This window comes from Cajanus cajan, chromosome 3, assembly GCF_000230855.2.
Source record: "Cajanus cajan strain Asha chromosome 3, NIPB_CcT2T_4, whole genome shotgun sequence".
NCBI lineage: Eukaryota > Viridiplantae > Streptophyta > Magnoliopsida > Fabales > Fabaceae > Cajanus > Cajanus cajan.
In genome coordinates, this window is record NC_138519.1 from 2,511,653 (window position 1) to 2,532,902 (window position 21,250).

Below are 21,250 nucleotides of genomic sequence, written 5' to 3' on the forward strand. Positions count from 1 at the left end.
TATATTTATAAAATTAATTATTGAAAATGATAAGTAAAAAGTAAAATTAACTTTTAATTCAAAAGATAAGACAATTAAAAAAAAAATATAAGCGGAGGATAACTTTTATCTTACAAGTTGGTTTTGTAAAGTTGAGTTATACTCAATTCACTATTTTAGGATAATATCAAATCATTCACGATTTAATTACATATCAAGCCTAATAGTACTAAATTTGAAGGGTGTATTGAGAAAAATTCAAGTCTCACATTGACTAGAAGTAAGATAATTAAAGAATATATAAAAAAATAACAACTCTCACCTTACAAGTCTCATATCAATTAGAGATAAAATAATTAAAGAAATATAAACTAAAAATCATTTCTTAAACTTTTAATGACAATAAAAAAATATTAAATACAATAAAAAATGTCACTGATAAATATTTTACTAATAAAATATTTTATAGTCATTTTTATCGTCATAAATAAATTTATTTTGAGTTTGAAATATTAAGATGAAAAAAATAATAAATTAGATCGATGGGAAAGTTGTAATAGTTCCTGAAGGAGAAGAAAAGAATGAAAAATCCTTTGGATGGTTGGTTGGAGATTATAAATAAAGATTTGAGAAGGCATTAAACATTGAAATGTTGTGCAAGAATAATAGGAGATTGTTCATTGAAATAATATGATATATGATAAAGTAAAGTGGTGTGTGTAAGAATCTATGTAAGATTGAATGTATTAATGAGAATAAAGCTCAAACCTCAAATGTTGCTCTTGCATCATGAGTGCAACATGTACCATTATACTTGAACTTAGGCAAATCACATAGAGTCAATGTCCTCACACTTAGAATTCCATGAGGATCTCCATTCCAAAGATTCTCCAGATTTGGTAGCTCTGATAAAGTCAATATCTCGAGGGGGAAAATAGGTGGTTCCATAGTTGTCATTTGTGTGCCTAGTGTTATACCTTTCACATCAAATATGGTTTTCACGTAATCACACTTTCGAACTTCCAATGTTTTCAATTTAGTAAACAAAGGAAGTAAATGGGAGGGTAGTACTGCATCTGATAAAAATTGACAACCGACCACAGTCAATGAGACCAACTCACTGAAGCACTTGTCTGGGATCGACACTGTGGGAAGCCATATCTCTTCTAATTCTGGCTCTTCTCCGAGGTCAAGATGTGAAATCTGCACACGCTAAAGAATACATAAAAATAAAAATAAGATAAATTAGATTTAAATATGTTCGTAGTTAATGTATAATGAGTTATCTTTTTATTTTGATTATCCCTTTATTTTATTATTTTTTTTAATTTGTTAATATTGTTTTTACTTTTTGTAAATGATCAAATTTTAATTTTGATTCCCATAAAATATACTTATTTAATTTTCATCTATCTAAAACTTAATGTCATTATTTTTAGTCACAAACAATTATTTTAAAATAAATAAATAAGTTTTATAAATTATTTAAATATATCATACATTGAAATAATATCACTAATAATCATAGATAATATTTAAGATGATCATTAAATTTTTTAATAAATAAATAAATAGTTAAAAATAATTATAAAATAATAAAAATAAAAAAATATTTTAAATTTTAGCAGAATGAAAAATAAAGAGAAAAAAATAAGAATTAAAATCTACATAAATTTAAAATATATTTAAATTAATATAAAATTCGTTATTTACGATTAATGAGAATTGAGATTATAATTTTACTTAAGTTTCGTAACATCCATAACTATTAACTTACATTAAAAGTTTGTAATTTGGCTGGATTTAGAGCATCTCAGTTCTAGTATCGATCGGTCATCACATAATTACGTGCAATTCAATTATTACTTTGCCTTATCAATTATCTTAGTGAAATTATTTTGAAATAATTTCATTAAAGCATCACATTTATTTTCTTTGGTATCTCAATTATCAATATTTAGGTTCGTCCATGTTATGAGAATGAGAACACTTGATATTTGAATGAGACGTAATTAATAAGGACAAGAATACAAATGTCATCATCACTTAAATTTAATTTGATTTTTTATTTTTTATGAAAGTGAAAAACTATATATAGGCCCTTCTCTATCGGCTGATAGCTGTTTTCAATAACTCGGTCTGGAACATTCATTCTAGATTTACCACAAGTATACTCCTAGATATAGTTTTTTTATTTATTTAAAGGATATTATAAGCCTTTGTTGCACTTTATCAAGAGATTTCTAGGAATTTGTATATCAATCGCAGTAAACTTTTATTTCAGAAATAAAATAAATCTTTCAAGGTAAAATACTCATGAATCAAAGCTAGATTTAGTAATTTTCTTAACCTTGTATAAAAATAAAATTAAAAATAATTTAACATACTTGTTGGTGGCATTTTGTGAGTTAGTTACAAGGTAAACTTATAAATTTAATGATCTTTTCTTATTAAAAAGCTTTATATACGACACTATACAATGCACTTAATTTCCATCCAAAAAATTGAATTACTGACACGTGTTTTATAACAAGAATAATAATTATGTTGAATAAAAAATTGAACACATACCTCTGTCAGAAATACCTCTCGTATGGTAGAGTTGAGATCATTTTTCAATGGAATAGAGTTCCTGTCAAATTGAACTTGAGACAATTTGTCTGCTTTTACGGTACCTGCACAAAAAGTATATATCCTGTGGCAATCGATTACCTGCAATTGGTCTAAGGATGGGAGATTTAAATTCCCTTTGTAGAACCTTCTGAACTTTGATAACCCTTTTAGATTTAAAGAGTTGAGCTTCGGAAATATTATTTCATCCTCATTTGATTCATCTCCCTCCTTATTACACACTACTATCTCTTCAATTGAATCACACCATCCTATCTCCATTGTTTTGAGCTGAGCCAAACTTTTGGCTGTTGAGGATGTCAACAAACACCGCAGACTATTGCAACTGTATATTTTCAAAACTGTTAGATTTCGGAGGATGGGCTGCATCCAAGAGTTCTCTAACCCAATATCATCCTCATATTGGGATTCTGTCACCTGAAGCCTCTCTATATTGGGAACATGTTGTAGAAACTCACATGGAAATACATCTGTCTCACAGCGCTCAAAACTTAGAGCTTTTAACTTGTGTAAGAAAAGGTTTCCCTCAAATACTTCATGCCAAATCATCTTCCATTCGTCTCCAACTACTTCTAGATGTTTTAAGTTGCAAAGCTACCAAGAGAAAACCAATAACCAAACAAAACAAGGTTAGGACAGTTAAAGAAAAATATGAATTAATAACTAACTTTTCATGCTAAAAGATAATTAGTGACAATTTATATATTTCTATCAAATAGGTGCACACGATCAAAGTAAAAAACAAAAAAGAAACAGTTTACTTAAAAAAAATTAAATAAGGGGAAAAAATGAACCAGGGTACATATTAATAAGATTTTGATACCGTTTGTGCCTAAACAAATTTATTTCGAGTTAAAAAATTTAAAATGGAAAAAGTAAGTATTAAAAGACAACATTGAGTATGTTTTATGTAGTGATTCCTGGTAGAAGAAAATGATAATAAAAAAAACCTTTAGAAGATAATAGATTGTTAATAAAGATTTTTTTTTTTGGTAAAGTACCGACAAAAAGAAAAACAAAACAAAATTACAATCTAACAAACGGATCTCCAACTATGTCCGCTAACACCTGAGACTATTAATAAAGATTTGAAAACGACTATTAATATTAGTTTAGTAATGAAATTGAAGTAATATGCATAAAATATTAAATTTAAATTTTATTATCTCAATATAAATTTGATAGATAATTTTTTTTTAAGATTTGAAAATCATTATCACATTATACATACTGTACAACGGCATGCATAAGAATCCAAGTAATTGAACTGTAAAATAAAAAAAATAAAAAAAAAATCCGTGTATTTGAATGTATTAAGCATGAGGTAAATTTATTTTTAACCTCAAATTTAAAATTGATTTTTTTAAATTACTTTATATATTATTTTTTATATGTATCAAGAACCTGTCTTATGTATACATTAAATATTAAATTAATACACTTAAGTACAATCTAAATTTATAACTATAATATAAAAAAATTTCAGAGTTTTATTTCTATTTTTAAGTGGATTATTATACCCTCATTTATTTTAAAAATACAAATAAAGTAATCATTCATATTTTTTTTAAGTAATCATGCATTTACAATTATCTATTTAATTTATTAATTTTTTTTATTTTATTTATGATTTTTAAAACTTAAGTAACACTTCGTGCCTTTTTTATTCCTTTCTGATAATGACCGGTTAAAAAGGCACTCTCCATTCTTCTATTTTTTTTTCAGTTCCTCTATCTTTTTTTTTTGTTTTTTTTTAAAGTTACTTTTGTCCTTTTTCTCCATTTTATTTGATCTATCTTCTTTTTTAATTTGAATTCCAATATTAAAAAAATCATCTCTTAATAAAAATAAAATAATAACATAAATGTTTTCATTATTATTATTACTATTACAATTAATAAAAAAGAACTTTTGCATGTAACTATATATTTACTAAAAAAAATTTCTCATAAAATAAATAAATATATATATATATATATATATATATATATATATATTTTAATCCATATAACTATACACGGATAATTAAATAAATATTCAGCTGGCCATAATAAATAAATAAAAATACAAAAATAAATTAATAATAAAATTATTTACTAAACTAAATAATTTTGGACACGTCGGATATGAAGGAAAGAAGAAAACGTCAAAGGCAGTGACGATTTGTGGAAAACGTTACTCTGAGTGACGCTTTCATACTGTTCACTGTGAGAAAACAACTAAAAATGTCAACCTTGATGACGTTTTCTGTATAAATTAAAACTTTCAAAATTGAATGTAAAACGTCATTGGCACGGACGTTTCTTGGGCTTTGAAACAAAACCAGCACGACCCGTTCTGATTCACTCTTTGTGTGTTATATTTGCATCTGGAACGGGCTATTTCAGTTACAAAATTAACACACAAATAGTGAGACCAAAAAGACCCGTTCTGGTGGTTTCAGAACGGGCAGTTCCAGGATCATAAAAGAAGGACTATGAAAAAAGAAATATTGTTATTCTGCACTAAAAAATTATAATTTTTTTAACATAAATTTTGCTTTTAATTTTCTTATGATATTCGATTTATGATTTTTGTTTCTCAATTTTTAGTTATTCAATTTTAGTCTCTCAATTTTATAAAATTTATAATTTTAATTTTATTAATAAATATTATCTATTAACTATTAAAATTATAACATTGATTATGAATTTATATATTAAGTAGATGATTAGATAATTAATATTTAATGATATTCAGATTAAATTATACATTAAATTTTCATTTTTATCCTAATTTTATTATTATTTTTATAAGATAAAAATAAAAATTGAAAGTATATTTTAGTTTAATTATTATATCATTTAGATAGTATTAATGTTATAACTTCAAGATATAATGAACAATCATTTAGTAGTGAGATAAAAATTGTAAAGTTTATAGAATTAGAGTAAATTTATAAAATTATAAGTCAGGAAAACAAAATCGCAGATTAAATATTATAGAGATAAAAAGTCAAATTTATCTTTTATTTTAATATTTAATTTAAGAAAACAGTTAAAAATAAAATGATAGTATAATATTTTTGATAATGTAACAATTAATGAGATGAATTTTTTTAATAACGTGGCATTTTTATGACAAATACTAGACATGTCAATAGGCAGAACAAAGGTGAGTTTTGCTTTTAGTTCTCATTTTTGTCCTTGTAAAAGGCCAGCGAGTTCTTATATGGATAAACTCATAGGGAAATCTTAGTACTTTTTTTATAATTTTAATTTAGTTCAAAATTTTTAAATAAATTATATTTTAAGTTATTAATTATATATAATTCAAATAATATATAAAATTAATAAATAATGAATAATTTCAAATAAAAAATTTAAGAACTAAATTATATAATTATATTTTTCCATAGTCCTTCTTTCATGAACCTAGAACGGCCCGTTCTAGTCCTACTAGTTGTGTGTTAATTTTGTAACTGAAACAGCCCGTTCCATATGTAAATACAACACACAAAGAGTGAATTAGAATGGCCCGTTCTGGTTTTGGAATGAACCATTCTAAATGTGTTTCAAAGCTCAGGAAACGTCAGTACCAGTGACGTTTTATATTCAATTTTGAAAATTTTAATTTATATAAAAAACGTCAACAGGGTTGACGTTTTCAGTTACTTTCTCACAGTAAATATGAAAGCGTCACTCAGAGTAACTTTTTCTACAAATCGTCACTATCTTTAGTGTTTTCTTCTTTCCTTCATATCTAACGTGTCCAAAATTATTTAGTTTGGTAAATAATTTTTTTATTAATTTATTTTTGTAATTTTTATTTTATTTATTTATTTTGGTGCATCAGCCATAATATTCATTTAATAATGAGAAAGGAATAAAGATAGAGAATGACATACTATTCACATAACAGTTGGGGCCAATTACTCCTACTAAATTGTTAATTTTACTATATATATATATATATATATATATATATATGAGAATTGAGATTATAATTTTAGTTAAGTTTCGTAACATCCATAACTATTAATTCCATTAAAAGTTTAGAGCATATCAGTTCTAGTATCGGTCATCACATAGTTTTTGTTTTTTATGAAAGTGAAGAACTATATATAGCTTTCTCTACTGCCTGATAGCTGTTTTCATTTAATCGGTCTGGAATATTCATTCTAGATTTATCACAAGTATAATCCCAGAGATAGTTTTTTTTTTTTTTTTTTTTTTTTTAAAGGATATTATAAGCCTCTGTTGCACTTTAGCAAGAGATTTCTAGGAATTTGTATCAATCGCAGTAAACTTTTATTTCAGAAATAAAATAAATCTTTCGAGGTAACATACTCATGAATCGAAGCTAGATATAGTAATTTTCTTAACTTTGTATAAAAATAAAATTAAAAAATAATTTAACATATATACAGGTTGGTCACATTTTGTGAGTTATTTACAAGGCAAACTCATAAATTTAATGATCTTTTCTTAACAAAAAGTTATATATACGAGGCTATACAATGCACTTAATTTCCATCCAAAAGATTGAATTACTGACACGTATTATAACAAGAATAATAATTATGTTGCATAAAAAAATTGAACACATACCTTTGCCTGAAATGCCTCTCGCATGGTAGAGTTTAGATCATTTTTCAATGGAATAGACTTCCACTCAAGTTGAACTTGAGACAATTTGTCTGCTTTTACAGTACCTGCACAAAAAGTTTTCATCCATTTGCAAGAGATTACCTTTAATTCGTCTAAGGATGGAAAACTTAAATTTCCTTTGTAGAAACTTTTGAGCTTTGATAACTCTTTTAGATTTAAAGAGTTGAGCTTCGGAAATATTCTCTCATCCTCATTTGATTCATCCCCCTGCTTGTTACACATTACTATCTCTTCAATTAAATCACACTTTTTTATCTTCATTGTTTTGAGTTGAGCCAAACTCTTGGCTGTTGAGGATGTAAACAAATATTCCAACGTGCTGCAAGAGGATACCTTCAATTGGTCTAAGGATGGGAGATTTAAACTTCCTTTGTAGAACCTTCTAAACTTTTGTAACTCTTTTAGTTTCAAAGAGTTGAGTTGCGAAAATATTACTTCATCCTTATTTGATTCATCCCCCTCCTTATTACACACTACTATCTCTTCAATTAAATCACAATCTTCTATCTCCATTGTTTTGAGTTGAGCCAAACTTTTGGCTGTTGAGGGTGTAAACAAATATTCCAACGTGCTGCAAGAGGATACCTTCAATTGGTCTAAGGATGGGAGACTTAAACTTCCTTTGTAGAACCTTCTGAACTTTTGTAACTCTTTTAGTTTCAAAGAGTTGAGTTGTGGAAATATTATCTCATCCTCATTTGATTCATCCCCCTCCTTATTACACACTACTATCTCTTCAATTAAATCACAATCTTCTATCTCCATTGTTTTGAGTTGAGCCAAACTTTTGGCTGTTGAGGGTGTAAACAAATATTCCAACGTGCTGCAAGAGGATACCTTCAATTGGTCTAAGGATGGGAGACTTAAACTCCCTCTGTAGATCCTTCGGAGCATTGATAACCCTTTTAGATTTAAAGAGTTGAGTTTCGGAAATATTATTTCATCCTTATTTGATTCATCCCCCTCCTTATTACACACTACTATCTCTTTAATTAAATCACAATCTTCTATCTTCATTGTTTTGAGTTGAGCCAAACTTTTGGCTGTTGTGGGTGTAAACAAATATTCCAACGTGCTGCAAGAGGATACCTTCAATTGGTCTAAGGATAGGAGATTTAAACTTCCTTTGTAGAACCTTCTGAACTTTTGTAACTCTTTTAGTTTCAAAGAGTTGAGTTTCGGAAATATTATCTCATCCTCATTTGACTCATCCCCCTCCTTATTACACACTATTATCTCTTCAATTGAATCACAATCTTCTATCTCCATTGTTCTGAGTTGAGCCAAACTTTTGGCTGTTGAGGATGTGAACAAACACAGCAGACTATTGCAACGATATATTTTCAAAACTGTTAGATTTCCGAGGATGGGCTGAATCCAAGAATTTTCTAACCTAATATCATCCTCATATCGGGACTCTCTCACCTCAAGCCTCTCTATATTGAGAACATGTTGTAGAAACTCACATGGAAATACATCTGTCTCACAGCGCACAAAACTTAGACCATTTAACTTTTGTAAGAAAAGGTTTCCCTCAAATACTTCATGCCAAATCATCTTCCATTCGTCTTCAACTACATCCAGACGTTCTAAGTTGCGAACCTACCAAGAGAAAACCAATAACCAAACAATACAACGTTAGGACAGTTAAAAGAAAAATATGAATTAATAACCAACTTTTCATGCTAAAAGATAATTAGTGACAATTCATATATTTCTATCAAATAGGTGTACACGATCAAATTAAAAAACAAAAAAGAAACGATTTACTTATAAAAAAAAACTAAATAAGAGAAAAAAATAAACACTACAACAAAATTTATTATTAATGATAATTATTTAATGACAATAAAATAAATCTTTCAGAGGTAACATACTCATGAATCGAAGCTAGATATAGTAATTTTCTTAACCTTGTATAAAAATAAAATTAAAAAATAATTTAACATATATACAGGTTGGTCACATTTTGTGAGTTATTTAGAAGGCAAACTCATAAATTTAATGATCATTTCTTAACAAAAAGTTATATATACGAGGCTAAACAATGCACTTAATTTCCATCCAAAAGATTGAATTACTGACACGTATTATAACAAGAATAATAATTATGTTGCATAAAAAAAATTGAACACATACCTTTGCCAGAAATGCCTCTCGCATGGTAGAGTTGAGATCATTTTTCAATGGAATAGAGTTCCACTCAAGTTGAACTTGAGACAATTTGTCTGCTTTTACAGTACCTGCACAAAAAGTTTTCAACCATTTGCAAGAGATTACCTTTAATTCGTCTAAGGATGGAAAACTTAATTTTCCTTTGTAGAAGCTTTTGAGCTTTGATAACCCTTTTAGATTTAAAGAGTTGAGCTGCAGAAATATTATCTCATCCTCATTTGATTCATCCCCCTCCTTATTACACACTACTATCTCTTCAATTGAAACACAATCTTTTATCTCCATTGTTTTGAGTTGAGCCAAACTTTTGGCTGTTGAGGATGTTAACAAATATTCCAACGTGCTGCAAGAGGATACCTTCAATTGGTCTAAGGATGGGAGATTTAAACTTCCTTTGTAGAACCTTCTGAACTTTTGTAACTCTTTTAGTTTCAAAGAGTTGAGTTGTGGAAATATTATCTCATCCTCATTTGATTCATCCCCCTCCTTATTACACACTACTATCTCTTCAATTAAATCACAATCTTCTATCTCCATTGTTTTGAGTTGAGCCAAACTTTTGGCTGTTGAGGGTGTAAACAAATATTTCAACGTGCTGCAAGAGGATACCTTCAATTGGTCTAAGGATGGGAGACTTAAACTCCCTCTGTAGAACCTTTGGAGCATTGATAACCTTTTTAGATTTAAAGAGTTGAGTTTCGGAAATATTATCTCATCTTCATTTGATTCATCCTCCTTCTTATTACACACTACTATCTCTTTAATTGAATCACACCAACTTATCTCCATTGTTTTGAGCTGAGCCAAACTTTTGGCTGTTGAGGATGTCAACAAACACAGCAGACTATTGCAATTGTCTATTTTCAAAACTGTTAGATTTCGGAGGATGGGCTGAATCCAAGAGTTCTCTAACCCAATATCATCCTCATTATGACTTTGAAACTCACATGGAAATACATCTGTCTCACAGCGCTCAAAACTTAGACCATTTAACTTTTGTAAGAAAAGGTTTCCCTCAAATACTTCATGCCTAATCATCTTCCATTCGTCTCCAACTACTTTCAGATGTTCTAAGTTGCGAAACTACCAAGAGAAAACCAATAACCAAACAAAACAAGGTTAGGAGTTAAAGAAAAATATGAATTAATAACCAACTTTTCATGCTAAAAGATAATTAGTGACAATTTATATATTTCTATCAAATAGGTGCACACGATCAAAGTAAAAAAACAAAAAAGAAACAGTTTACTTAAAAAAAAATTAAATAAGGAGAAAATGATAATAAAAAAAACCTTTAGAAGATAATAGATTGTTAATAAAGATTTGAAAACGACTATTAATATTAGTTTAGCAATGAAATTGAAGTAATATGCATAAAATATTAAATTTTAATTTTATTATCTCAATATAAACTTGATAGATAATTTTTTTTTAAGATTTGCAAATCATTATCACATTATACATTAAGTACAACGGCATGCATAAGAATCCAAGTAATTGAACTGTAAAATAAATAAATAAAAAATCCGTGTATTTGAATGTATTACGCATGAGTAAATTTATTTTTAACCTCAAATTTAAAATTGATTTTTTTAAATTACTTTATATATTATTTTTTATATGTATCAAGAACCTATCTTATGTATACATTAAATATTAAATTAATACACTTAAGTACAATCTAAATTTATAACTATAATATAAAAAAAATTTCAGAGTTTGATTTCTATTTTCAAGTGGATTATTATACCCTCATTTATTTTAAAAATACAAATAAAGTAATCATTCATATTTTTTTAAGTAATCATCTACAATTATCTATTTAATTTATCACTTTTTTTTATATTATTTATGATTTTTAAAACTTAAGTAACACTTCGTGCCTATACATTTACTAAAAAAAATAATTATAGATGTAACTATATATTTACTAAAAAAAATTTCTAATAAAATAAATATAGATATATATATTTTAATCCATATAACTATACACGGATAATTAAATAAATATTCGGCTGATGCACCATAATAAATAAAAAAAATTATAAAAATAAATTCATAAAAAAACTATTTATCAAATTAAATAATTTTGGACACGTTGGATATGAAAAAAAGAAGCAAACGTCAAAGGCAGTGGCGATTTGTGGAAAACATTACTCTGAGTGACGCTTTCACACTGTTCACTATGAGAAAAACAACTAAAAACGTCAACCTTGTTGACGTTTTCTATTAAATTAAAATTTTCAAAATTGAATGTAAAACGTCACTGGTACGGACGTTTCCTGGGCTTTGAAACACAATCAGAACAACCCATTCTGATTCACTCTTTGTGTGTTATATTTGCATTTGGAACGGGCCGTTTCAGTTACAAAATTAAAACACTAATAGTGGGACCAGAATGACCGTTCTGATTTCAGAACAGGTTGTTCGGAAGTTCATGAAAGAAGGACTATGAAAAAACAAATATTGTTATTCTGCATTAAAAAATTACAATTTTTTTTAACATAAATTGTGCTTTTGATTTTATTATGATATTCAATTTATGATTTTTGTTTCTTAATTTTTAGTTATTCAATTTTAGTCTCTCAATTTTATAAAATTTATAATTTTGATTTTATTAATAAATATTATCTATTACCTATTAAAATTATAACATTGATTATGGATTTATATATTAAGTAGATGATTAGATAATTAATATTTAATGATATTTAGATTAAATTATACATTAAATTTTCATTTTTATCCTAATTTTATTATTATTTTTATATGATAAAAATAAAAATTGAAAGTATATGTTAGTTTAATTATTATATTATTTAGATATTTTTAATGTTATAACTTCAAGAGATGATGAACAACCATTTAGTAGAGATAAAAATTGTAAAGTTTATAGAATTATAATAAATTTATAAAATTATAAGTCAGGGAAACAAAAATCCAGATTAAATATTATAGGGATAAAAAGTAAAATTTATCTTTTATTTTAATATTTAATTTAAAAAAGTTAAAAATAAAACAATAGTATAATATTTTTGATAATGTGACAACTAATGAGATGAATTTTTTTAATAACGTGACATTTTTATGACAAAACACTATACATGTCAATAGACGGAACAAATGTGAGTTTTGCTTTTAGTTCTCATTTTTGTCCTTGTAAAAGGCCAACGAGTTCTGATTTGGATAAACTCATAGATAAATTTTAGTACTTTTTTATAATTTTAATTCAGTTCAAAAATTTTAAATAAATTATATTTTAAGTTATTAATTATATATAATTCAAATAATATATAAAATTAATAAATAATGAATAATTTTAAATAAAAAATTTAAGAATTAAATTATATAATTATATTTTTCCATAGTCCTTCTTTCATGAACCTGGAACAGCCCGTTCTGAAACTAGAACGGGCCATTCTGATCCTACTAGTTGTGTGTTAATTTTGTAACTGAAATGACCCGTTTCAGATGCAAATACAACACATAAAGAGTAACTAAGAACAGTTCGTTCTGGTTTCAGAACGGGCCATTCAGGTTGAGTTTCAAAGCCCAGGAAACTTCCATACCAGTGACGTTTTATATTCAATTTTGAAAAATTTAATTTATATAGAAAACGTCAACAGGGTTAACATTTTTAGTTACTATCTCAAGGTAAACAGTATTAAAGCATCACTCAGAGTAACATTTTCTACAAATTGTCACTGCCTTTGATGTTTTCTTCTTTCCTTCATATCCAACGTGTCCAAAATTATTTAGTTTGGTAAATAATTTTTTTATTAATTTATTTTTGTAATTTTTATTTTTTTATTTATTATGGTGCATCAACCATAATATTCATTTAATAATGAGATAGGAATAAAGATAGAGAATGTATTCACATAACAATTGGGGCAAATTAATTATTGTTAATTTTACTTAATATATATATATATATATATATATATATTATTTTAAAATATAAAAAATAATTTATAATATAAATATTTTCCCCACAAATTTAATTAACTTCATTCTCTTCTCTTTTTCAATTAGAAATTTCAAATACTTCTTTTATCATTTGTTATAGTTGTATTTCATACACCATCTCTATAATTAGTCAAAAATATCTATCAATTAGTTATTAAACTATATCTCTTTTATTTTTATATGTAAATTTGAATTTTTTAAACATATATCTCTTTCAATATACTAACTTTTATTTTTATCACTAAACTTAAATATATCTTTTTAAATTACAAATAGTTAAAAATAAATTGTGTATTAAAAAATATTATTTAATTTTTAATTATATAGAAAAATAAACTTATTATGTATAATAAACCGGACAAATGTGTATTTATGCATGTAAGTATTGTTCATTGTTTAAAATATGGGTAACTCAATATTTATAGTTGTACTTTAAAATATTAAAATAATTTTAATTATATAGAAAATAGTTTCATGTTATTTATCTTTAATATAAATATATATGATATAATTATTTACTTTAGTAAAAATATATGTTACGAAATTATTTTTCAATATAAATATATGTTTTAAAGGTAGTTATATTTAAGTTTTGTTTAAAATTTTATACTTTAACAAATATAACAAATATGTATGAATACATGTGAATATTTACAAATATATAAAAATTCATCAATACTCATTAAATATATGGGAACCTAGGTTCAATCTTCATTACACCTATCTTTGTAATCTTTGTTATCCTTAAAAAATAAATAGATATCCACATTAAATATATGGGAGGCTACTACCATCCCCAACTCATTCTTGGTCCTAATTCCAATAAGAACAAATTGAATTCAAATCTTAAATCATATATATATAAAATGTTTATTAGTGGATAAAATAATAAATAATTTTAAATAATTTGAATTTTAATAATTTGCATATAAATTAATGAATTTTTACATGTTTAATTATTCAAAATATTTTTATTATAATATTATAAATTAATAAATTTTTATTTACAATATATTTGTAAAATAATTAAATTCATTTGTTATTACAGATTTCAAAATTACAGAAATATATAAATTTAATATAAGTTAAATATTTTTTAAATATAAATTGCTCGTATAATTTTATAAGTGTTTTAAGAAAATATCTATAAAATTATACCCTACTTGAATATACCTAAATTCATATTATATTTGTAGTACTTAAGTAATTAATTATGCTTTTCTCAATAAAATTTAAATTTATAAATAAATATATTTTAAACATACATTAAATGAGAGGGTGTCATCCTAAGTCTTAGTAGAAAGAGGATATTCGTAGAATGTGCAAACAAGGGTGCAAAAAAAGGTAATGGGAGATAATCATAATTTTAAAATCTTCTAATTAATATTTAATTTTAAAAAAGGCACTGATCCACGTAAGAAATTTGGTAATTCTGTGAAAGATTCCAATCCTGGGAGATAAATTAGTTTGTAAAAATTGTAATAATATATTTTCATGAATAACAAAAAGTGTATATAAGTTAATGATGGGATCCGTACCTTTTCCTCAAATATCTTGTGCACAGTAGAATTAAGATCAGAGCACTGTTGAGGTTTCTCATATTGATATTCTGTAGAAAACCACTTTGTTGAATGATCTATTATGTTTATTGGACTGAAAGTTTTCATCCACCGGCAATCGATTACGTGCACTTGCTCCAGGCATGGAAAACGTAAAGTATAATTCCCAGGGTAAAAGCATCTTAACACACGTAATTCTTTAAGATACAAAACCTGGAGCTGCTCAAATATTATTTGTTGATCCTCATCTGATTCATCTCCCTCTCTGGACACTATCTCTATCAGTGATTCACACTTTTTTATCTTCAGCCTTTTGAGTCGACCCAAACTTTTGGCTGTCGAGGATGTAAACAAATAGACAAGTCCATTGCAACTACTTACTTCCAAATATGTCAGCTTGGTGAAAGATACTGTGCATAGTGATGGTACTAAGTTTGACAAGTTCCAGCAATTATTTACTTGTAATGTTTGGAGATTTTCAAGAAAGGGTTGTAGCCAAGAGTGCTCTAAACCAATGGACTTAAGCTCATTCATATCAGCATTCGATCTTTCAGCGGAGAACATCTTTTCAAACATACACCAGTTAAATGCAAACTTTTGTATACTGTTCGGAAACATGTGAAGGAATCTGCATAGAGGAGCACTATCTAACAATTCTTCAAAGTCTTTTAGTTTATCAAACTGCAATTGCCCTCCTGCAGACTCTCGATCCCATGTAACCTTGAAGTCTCCAATACTGAATGACACTTTCTTCAAGGTGGGGATTTGGATAACCTATATACGAAGAGAAACAAATAACCATATTACATACGCAAACAAAATTATTAATTATTAATTTTATCTTAAATTCATTATTTTTAATAATTTATTCATATAATATATATATATATATATGAATTGTTTTTATATTTTCTTTGGATGTTTTATCCTTCCATTTTTTTCTAAATTATTTAGTGGTTCAATTTTCATTCTATATGCTCTACTTTCCTTTGTAATAGTATTCATTATACATTTAAATAACTTATTCTAATAAATATGTAGCATTTTTTTTTTTGTCTTTTTGCCTTAAATTTTTGAATTTCTATAGTGTAAATTAGTTTTCAATTTTGCTATTTGATTAATGATTTTCTTTGTTTTATTGTTTTTATAACATTATTGTAATCTTTTAATTTTAATCTCTATAATTTTTTTCTATTTTTAATTGTATAAATATAATCTATACTATTTTATTTTGTAGTTGAATTGACTGTTTTTGGATTTTTTTTTTCTTGATACCAGTATTTGTATTTAAGATGAATAAGTTTCTTCCCGATCATTATCAATCTTATCTTAATCATAATCCTCTGTAGTTGAACTAATGAGTTTTTTTTAATATTTTCTTTATATTATTAATTTTATCCAATTTTTTTAATTTTATTATAGGTAAAATCTTCAATTTTATTTACAATTTCTAATATTAAAATTATATTTTTATCAATTTTTTCCATTCTTAGTTCCAATATTTTATTCATATTTTCAAATTTTTTCTGTAATTATTATTAGTATTTCTTTTATTTACTTATACGTTAGGTATCCAATTATTTTGTCTTTTGTCTCAACTTTTTTTTATTAGTTCACACATGAGGATATAACAAAACTGCTCCATCTTTAATGTTAAGGTAGTAAGTTGTATATTTCTTTTTCTCCTTATTTTTTTCTAGTAGATTTTACACATCTTTTCTTCTTAACTGACCGAGCCGGCATTTAAAAAAACTAATTTGGTTAAAGTTGGATGAAATTACACAACTTTTCTTCTTATTTGAAAATGATCCAACCAGAGTCGATCCTACATATAATAAGTACAAGTGAATTAACTTATAAGAATTACCTTTTCAATTTCAATAAGGACTTGCTCCTCTGCATCATCTTCTTCACATTTGAGTTTCACCAGCTCACATTCAAATGCATCTAATTCTAATTCTTGTAGCACAGGCCATTCAAGCGTGTGTAATCCGGGATAGAAGTATTTGAGCTTTGGCAATTGTGTTAGAGTCAATGAGGTGAGAGAACTAAACACAAACATTTTTGTTGCTCCTTCTGCTTCTGCACCCTTTGAAAATATTTCTACCAACTCCCTACACGCTATTACCTCAAACACTTCAAGTCTGCAGGTAACATCTTTTTTAGCCACCCCTGCTGGAAATAAACTTTTCAGACTCTCACAACTTCTAACCGACATAACCCGTAGCACTTGAAGGTCAATAATTCCCTCAGGATTCTTGTCCCATACATGCTCTAGTTTTGGTAGATAATCTAAACTCAATCTTTTCAAACGGATTATTCCCAATGCTTTTTTCTCATCACTTATATTAAATATGACCCGTGCTTTTCTGCACCACACTACTTTTAACTCTTCCAAATTCTCAAAGCAAGGAAGTAAATGAGATGGAATTACGTACTTTAGACTATCACATTGAAATACATCCAAACTTTTCAAATTGCGAAAGTTGTTTTCTATAAATTCAGGATAACTGGAAAGATTCAAATGCTTTGAGTATCTGAAAGAAGCCTGTAAAATCAGATAAAATATAAAATATAAATTATTATCCAAGTAAATCATTTATAAATCAAAGCATCTCTATAATAATGTTTAGAATAGGATTCAAGCTAAATAAATTGAAATTTAAATTATTTTAATTAAAAAGAAAAGTTTTAAGATGTTGGGAAGTTCTCTTTAGGACAAGACGGGCTACATGAAGCAATTAAATTATTGTATTATGTTACATTTTATGAATGAGATTTTTCAAACAACATGAATGATAAATGTAAGTACCTTATCATTGAAAACTTTTTGTATGGTGCCATTCAAGTCGCGTTCCCACTGCCATTTCGCTTCTTCTTCTCCTTCAACAGCAAGTATATTATTTTGTAACTTTGGTGCACTTGCCAGATTCTCCGAGAATGTTTCCATCTTGGGGCATTCTCTCACAATCAATATTTCCAATAAAGGGAATTTGAATTTACAATTCTTGTTGCTGCAAAAACTTGTGAGCTGTTTTAGAGTCACAAGTTCTAGAGTAATCAAATTGCTAAATACAATTTTGATGTCTTCATTTTCATTTCCCTCATTGATTATTATTTCCTTTATTTCATCACAACCGATTACCTTCATGGTTTTAAGTTGAACCAAGCTTTTTGCCGTTGAGGATGCCATTAAATTCCTTAATCCTTTACATGACTTTACTTCCAAATATGTCAAGTAAGTCAATGATACCGAGGGAGGAGCTAAAATGCTCAAATGGTGGCACTCTTGTAAGGTCAAAAGTTCAAGTCTCCGTAGAAACGGGTGTCGTTCAAGTCCTATATCCTCTATACCTGACTCTGACAAAACCAATTCCTTCAACTGTAATACAGTTCCTAATCTTTCCTGTGCTGCAATGTTTGCACTTGGCGTCAACCAATGAAGCGATAACTTTTCTAGATTTGGCATTCTGTACAGAAACTGGTAGAGACAGTCAACACTAACTGAGCTGTCAAAACTAACTTTCCCGGAGATAATAAGCTGTTTTAAACGGTGCATTCTGTACATTTTGGTGTTGCTCCATAACCACTTCTCTGCTTCGTCAACGTCAATTTCCAAATACTCCAAGTTGGGAAATAGCTAGAGAAAAATGAAATAAAAGTGAATACTACGAAGAAGGAGGTTATTTTATATATATAAGCTTATCCCCCATCTTTCCATTTATTTTATTTTATTACGCTTTTTTGTTTGGATTGCAACAGTTTAAGAACCAAATTGTGATTTTTGTTTGTGTTTGTTTATAAATCACTATAATGCAAACACCTCTATTATGTTAAGACACAAAACTAATAGGTAAGAACCAAAAAAAAAAAAAAGCAAAAATGACACAAAAGATTGTGTACCTCTTTAATGTAAAATTTACTACATTGGACACTGTGATTTCCACATATCTCTATGTGTGACACCAGTGATAATATACGATATAACAGATAATTTTTTAGTTGGATTATAATAAATTGAATAAAAATAATTTATTAATTTAGATTTGTACCGGAAGGTCCCTATCGGTCACGTTGACCAACACGTGTCACTCTGTCAGACACCCACGCCAGGTAAACTAGCATCGGTCCGGACAATATCCGAGCCGAACTAATCTCACGGCTCAGCGCAAGACCACCCGGAGTCCCCCACATGGTAGCCAGAACTGATCCTAACTACAACGCCCCATTCCTTTACCTATCGGATCGGCGAATTACCGTGCCGAGAGGTATTCATCGTATCGCCTCATCCTTTACCTATCGGAACGGCGAAGTACCGTGCCGACAGGTAAAGGATGGATGTTAATTATGATTAGGAGATAAACACATGGTTAAGTCATTAAGTAGGTGATCAACATCGTATTACCTAATTTGGTAAACACCTGAAGAGGCCCACAATGCTCAGGCCCATGTCAGGCACTATAAAAAGGTCACTCATAACGAGGTATGTCACTGTTCATTTTTACCCTAGAGATTCGTGCATACACTAACTTGAGCGTCGGAGTGCCTTTTGCAGGTACCTCCCCTCCCTTGGAGACAGTGTTGGAGCTCTCATTCGGTCCCCTCTCATCCAGAAGAACAGGAGTGTGCCCTTAGACAGGTACATTTTGGCGCCCACCGTGGGGCCGAACCGAGAGCAAATTCGAAATTCATTGTTAGAAGAAAGCATGGTGAAAACGAGGAAGAATAATGTGGAAGAACACCAGTCTGAAGATGAGCATCAGTCAGGGGCCGAGACGACAGAAGAAACAAACTTGAATAGCATGGTGCGACAGATGAAGGAGGAGATGGCAGCCATGAAGCAACAACGAGAGAGAGACGCGGCCGAGATGGCTGCACTACGGGCGGAAAACATCGCCCTCAAGAACCAGTACCGTGACCCTACGTGGAAGCCTTCCGAGACAACCCATACTCAAGGATCATTCCATTCGCATGGCCAGCATACCTCGGTCCCCTACACCTCTGTTGCCCCAGCTGCTAATGCCTCGGCTAGCCGACCGGTGCAGCCCGTGCCGACAGCACCCCACCGGCATCCCTTTACACCCAACATCATGCAATCCGTCCTCCTTGACAACTGGAAGTCCTTGTCTCTTGACAAGTATGATGGAACCACCGATCCAGATGAGCATGTTGACGTGTTCCTGACTCAAGTCACTTTAAGCACCACCGACGACGCCGCCTTGTGTCGAATCTTCCCGACGTCGTTGAAAGGACGAGCCTTGAGCTGGTTCACCCGACTCCCGGCCAACTCGATTGACTCGTTTGGCACCTTAGCTTCCCAGTTTACCATCCAGTTTGCTACCAGTCGACCACACCAGTTGACTTCTCTGTCACTGGTTAGTATCCGGCAGGACAGGAAGGAATCACTTCGGGCGTTCATGACCCGCTTCAACAGAGCAGCATTAGAAATTCGCGATCTGAATCCTGCGGTTGCCCTTCATCATCTAACCACTGCCCTAAAACCGGGCCCCTTTGCCAATAGCATCTGCAAAAAACCACCAACAGACATGGACGACTTGCGCCGACGCGCTGACAAATACATGCAAATGGAGGAATTGGCGGAATTCCGGAGCCAAGCCCGAGCGGAAACATCAGCAAAACCCGAGAAACCGACCGAGACGAACTTTCGAAGCCGTCCTAAAGAACCTCTTCCTCGTGAGAAGCACCCCCGAGGGCCGAGATACTCCCAGTACACACCGCTCAATACGAGCAGGACCGCTGTGTTGGAACAAGCACTCGCTTCGGAAGTACTCACAGTTCCGAAACGGGCGTCCACCCCTCCGAGAGCCGATACGACCAAATCCTGCAAGTACCATCGCAACAGAGGACATTCGACAGAGGAATGTGCAGCCTTAAAAGATAAGATCGAGGATCTAATCAAACAGGGGCAACTCCAAGGGTTCGTAGACCAGCCCAACACGACCAGGCATGTGGACCGTCCTAGGCAGTATGAGCAATCCAGACAAAGGAGGACCGAAACACGTTCATACCGCGAACGTAGCCGGTCTAGGGAACGGAGAGAGCGAAGAGAGGAAGAACCCTCGACGCAGCCTAGACGGATAATCAATACCATAGCTGGTGGTTTCGCAGGAGGAGGCTCCACCTCGTCAGCGCGACGTAGACACCTACGAGCCGTTCGGCATGTACACACGGTTGAGACAGCCCGACCCCACCTACCAACTATCACTTTCACAAAAGATGACTTTAAAGGTATTGATCCGGACCAGGATGACCCAATGGTCATCAGTG

At 29.5% G+C, this 21,250-nt stretch overlaps 3 protein-coding genes across 5 annotated transcripts in view; all 3 read right to left on the minus strand.

Moving 5' to 3' along the window:
- LOC109802723 (uncharacterized) overlaps positions 1–21,250 on the minus strand; it is an 81,714-nt gene that overhangs the window by 28,724 nt on the left and 31,740 nt on the right. The window lies entirely within an intron of this gene.
- LOC114916123 (uncharacterized) lies at positions 645–10,515 on the minus strand. Of its 2 annotated transcripts, none has more exons than XM_083070178.1 (2): positions 9,399–10,515; positions 645–1,182 (listed from the first exon to the last, which is right to left on the minus strand). In XM_083070178.1, exons 1-2 carry the CDS (start codon positions 10,470–10,472, stop codon positions 742–744), a joined length of 1,515 nt encoding a protein of 504 aa, XP_082926304.1. In that variant the 5' UTR covers positions 10,473–10,515; the 3' UTR covers positions 645–741. The 2 variants fall into 2 exon arrangements, with proteins under 2 accessions (XP_082926304.1, XP_082926305.1); XM_083070179.1 differs by lacking the exon at positions 9,399–10,515 and adding an exon at positions 7,200–8,163 and having other exon boundaries at positions 650–1,182.
- Positions 14,563–17,454, minus strand: LOC114916212 (uncharacterized). Of its 2 annotated transcripts, XM_083070181.1 has the most exons (3): positions 16,936–17,454; positions 16,830–16,875; positions 14,565–15,736 (listed from the first exon to the last, which is right to left on the minus strand). In XM_083070181.1, the coding sequence occupies exons 1-3, from the start codon at positions 17,178–17,180 to the stop codon at positions 14,780–14,782; spliced, it is 1,248 nt and encodes a 415-aa protein (XP_082926307.1). In that variant the 5' UTR covers positions 17,181–17,454; the 3' UTR covers positions 14,565–14,779. The 2 variants fall into 2 exon arrangements, with proteins under 2 accessions (XP_082926306.1, XP_082926307.1); XM_083070180.1 differs by having other exon boundaries at positions 14,563–15,736; positions 16,830–17,454.